We start from the raw sequence: 4266 nt of genomic DNA, 5'->3' as shown, positions 1-4266 counted from the left end.
CAGCGTTGTCTAGACTCTTATCGGAAACGGCAATTTTGCCAATCAGATTGCGAAATTACAAGCAATTGTGGTAAAACTATCTACAATCCCAGACAAAACTGTTGGGAAGGTTAGCACTTTTGAAGTCTTCATTGCTTCTCTCCCCTCCCCCCTCGTTCAATGTTGTGCAAAACTGAATGGTTTCAGTGGAAAATTGTTGACTTACCTTCCAACATTGAATAGGGGGGAGGGGGGCTATGTAAGAGAAAGTGAAACTATTTTTTTTTAGCTTTAACAGAAGCACGTTGAAATACAGCTCTAGTGTGGTTCATTTACATAACTTTCCCAACTACTTTTGTCTATGATTGTCTGAAAATTCTGGGCGTGGTCTTAAATTGGAAAGACGACTTTTTTCTTAGCGTTTACATTGCCTTTGAAAAACAAACACAATTAGTGCTTGCTTTAACATTTAACTGCTTTTTGCCATGTTATCATGAATTTTAGGCGTTTATCTGTTTAACAATAAGGCAAGTTTTCAACTTTCATACATGTGTTAGGACGTCATGTTGCATTAGTGTCTCAATGGTATTAAATTGTAAAGCAAATAACATGATGAAAATTCCTTCGTAAATGAACAGAAAGGGGAGGAGACTAAATGATAGTTAATTAAAGCCAAAAAGCTGGTCTTGAAAGGTCAAACGAGTTCAGGAACTAAACTCTTACAATGGCGGACGTAATCATAAAACGATGATTTTAACCAAATATCAGTATTGTGAGATTTTATTTACGCACTGGAAAGTACATTATAAGAACATGTCCAGAATAAGAAATGGAAGCCACATGTCAAATACTACGAGAGTTATAAGCGTTCAAAGCAGATTTCCTACTCTCATACAATCCCAGACAAAACTGTTGGGAAGGTTAGCACTTTTGAAGTCTTCATTGCTTCTCTCCCCTCCCCCCTCCTTCAATGTTGTGCAAAACTGAATGGTTTCAGTGGAAAATTGTTGACTTACCTTCCAACATTGAATAGGGGGGAGGGGGGCTATGTAAGAGAAAGTGAAACTATTTCTTTTGAGCTTTAACAGAAGCAGTTTGAAATACAGCTCTAGTGTGGTTCATTTACTACCTTTCCCAACTACTTTTGTCTATGATTGTAGTCATTTGTCTAAAAAATTTTCGACACCATTTTAAGATTCTATTTTTATGTAAAGAAGAATTTGAATTCAAAATGTTTCCCGTTAAGAATCCACGCCGCCATGCAGCCTTCATATCGTTGGTTTCAGTGTCACAAAATCAAAGTTATAACAGTCAGGCTGAAAAATAACAGAAACAAGGAAGATTATGACTGATTTATACTTGATTATTATCTCCTAAGATAGTACGCGCGCTGTGATTGGTTAAATTAGAGGGCCGTATTCTACAGTAAGGCAGCAGAGGGCTAGCTCAGTATGGCCCGTTAAATTTGAAATTTCAATAAAACATTCTCTAGCAAGTTTTTCTGTTGCATAAACGTGTAAAATTGTTTGAATCTTGCAGCAAGTACTTTAAAAAGCCAAGACTTTTTATCGTTCATCAGATCTTTATGGCGATTGCACCTTCTGGTTTCCTTTCCCGCGCGGATAATTACCACAGAGATCACAGGCACCCCAAGCTCAATGTGAGCATGGCCGACAGAAATATAAGGATTTGCATGGGAATCCCGATAAAAAGCTTAAGAAGATAATTATATGAAACAAATTCTCAATTAAGAAGCCTATCCTTATTGCCATTGTGGGTAGCTTCCTTCCTGTATGGTTATCTTCCAGATTATACGCGATTTAAGCCATTTTTCAATTACTGGGTTGTTAACGGTTATAATACAATCCCACTTAGGATTTTATTATACCGTTGACAACCGAGATTTTGAAAAATGGCTCAAATCGCATCGGATCTGGAAAATAACCACACAGGAAGGAAGCTACCTACAATGGCAATAAGGTTAGGCTTTCTAATTAAGATTTTTATGCCTATAATTTTCTTAAGTTTTTTATAGGGATTCCCATACAAAATCCCTTATATTTTTGTCGGCCATTCTCACACTGAGCTTGGGGCACCTGTGCAGAGATATAATAAATATCTTACTTGTTCGCACTGTAAATTACGGGGGAAAACGCGGGCCGTAATTTATAGTACGGCCCTCGAACTCGATTAGTAAGAGGTATTTTTAAGGTAAGTTATCTAACGCAACGAGACAAGGACAAATTGGCCAACGATCGAGATATCATCGGGGAACGAAAGGACTCATGACGGCAAAGGTAACAAATAGATGCATGAGTGGGCTACATAAAATGGAAGAATATTTCAAATAATCATGACAAGACAGCATCTGTGAAAACGGTCAGTTATAAATAAGTCATGCTTGTTTGTACTTTGGTTAGCATTTGTTTGCTACTTTTCATAAAACCATGGAAATGTTCTTTTTCAAGCTTATTTCACCTGTCGAGAAATAAGCTTAAATCACAAGTTTTATTGATATTTTGTAAAAAGCTAGCCTGCAAGCAGGCTCTTCCGTTGAAAATGGCGCGCGCTCGAAATATAAGGGCTTGGTGACTAACGGAAGAGGATATTTCGAGCGCGCGCCATTTTCAGCGGAAGAGCCTGCTTGCAGGCTAGCAAAAAGCCAATGGCATTCACAATATTTTGGGCTTTTTGGCATAGAGCAAATTTCAGCCTGCCTGTGGACCCCTAACTGTTGACTGGTTGTTTGTTTGCTTTGGTCCATTGTTTTCTGAGCCAATCGCAAGACTGCCAAGAGAAGTTGTAATAGCTGCGGCTCGTCCCCAGGGTCTTCTCGGCTTCCAACATGACAAATTGAAAGCCGAGAATACCCTGGGGAGGAGGTTGAAGAAATAAATGATGAAAAAAATCATCAAAACATCTCGCGACGAAGCAACTCGTGTGTAACTTACCAAACCGACGTGCTTGTTTGGAAATGTGAAATTGCTCCAGCAAAACACTGGTAAACCCTTGAACGAAACGAAAGGAAATAGAGAAGAATTTCTTGCCATAAAATAAGTCCATGTATGATGTGAGGATGAGTAGAAGAGACTAAAATCCTACAAATGATTTCACTTATATACAATTTATTTAGTTATTGTTTTGAATACACTATTCCCTATTACGTTAATTGTTCACAAAGGCTGTATTCGTCTTCACACGGTTATACTGGGACGATTATGAAATCCATGCTGATATCTGGAAACTACCTAGATACATCTCAATGCAGTGTGCTCACGTGACGTCACCGCGGCCATGCTGGACCTTGGGAATTAAACTCTATGTTTATGAAAATTCTTCCTCTCTTCTTTTGGTATGCAAATACGGCTACTGGTCACATGAGTGAAAACACTATTAGGACTGTAAGGGTGTAGTGCGACAAATTTTAACTCAGTAATAAGACATTCTTTGAATAAACCAGCTTTTACAGCTGTTTCTCTGATCGGTGTGATCCGCCAGCTAAAAATGGTGTCAGGGGAGGGGAGAATGGGTTTGGGAAAAGAACACTAGAGTAGGACTACCCCTTCTTCACTAGTCCCGACCTCTTTTTGCTGCGCTTCCTATATTGCAGCCTTTCGACGAAAGTTCGAGCGTTAATCAAAAAACGCCTGCGCTACAGGCTATCCAAAAATTGTTTCTCATTCAGTATCAGCTTTTGTGTCAACTTTTCACGTTACCTGATATGTAGGACCACTAATGGCGTCGGCCATTAAGGACTTCGCCATTGAATAATCCGTCACCTAGGAAAACACAACAAACCAAAGACATTACACAGGGAGAATGGAGCGGGATAAATACGATACTAAAGCGATTTTTTCACGAGCACCAATCTTCAAGGCTGGCTATGAGTTGTGCTCAATAAGAACTTCATATTTGAGTGTACAAGATTTCACATCCTACATTGGTTGCGGTCGCATTCGGGTAGTTAGCACTAGTGTTAAATAAAGTCATTTTGTTCAGTGTTCCCCTAAGGATTCACAACACCAGACAGTTGACACTACAGTAGTGTCAACAGTAGTGTTACACTGTGTCTCTCTCAAGTGTGACCGCAACCATTGTTTGTTTAGGTGCAGTCTGATGGACGAGGACACTTGATGATGTTCAGCATGAAGTCTGTGCACATCATAAGCCGCGTTGCGGCTTGCAGAAAAAATTTTTTTTCCCGTCGCCACATTCTTCACGTTTGTAGCCATAAAACAATGTCTATTGCTCTTGAAACACTTGCTTTATGCCACCTTTTACACTTTG

The 4266-nt window shown here is 39.3% G+C and overlaps 1 protein-coding gene across 1 annotated transcript in view; it reads right to left on the bottom strand.

Annotated features, from left to right (window-relative positions):
- Positions 1–743: 743 nt before the first annotated feature.
- LOC138009440 (phospholipase B-like 1) overlaps positions 744–4266 on the bottom strand; it is a 36578-nt gene continuing 33055 nt past the window's right edge. Inside the window, exons 17-19 of the mRNA XM_068856456.1 lie at positions 3696–3758; positions 2931–2987; positions 744–1295 (exon numbers count right to left, since the gene is read on the bottom strand). Coding sequence (XP_068712557.1) covers positions 1248–1295; positions 2931–2987; positions 3696–3758 — 168 coding nt within the window. The 3' untranslated portion in view covers positions 744–1247. The remainder of the gene's footprint in view (positions 1296–2930; positions 2988–3695; positions 3759–4266) is intronic.

This window comes from Montipora foliosa, chromosome 7 (assembly GCF_036669935.1).
Source record: "Montipora foliosa isolate CH-2021 chromosome 7, ASM3666993v2, whole genome shotgun sequence".
Lineage (NCBI taxonomy): Eukaryota > Metazoa > Cnidaria > Anthozoa > Scleractinia > Acroporidae > Montipora > Montipora foliosa.
Note: the sequence above shows the minus strand (reverse complement) of the source record. Positions and strands in the feature narration are given on the sequence as shown.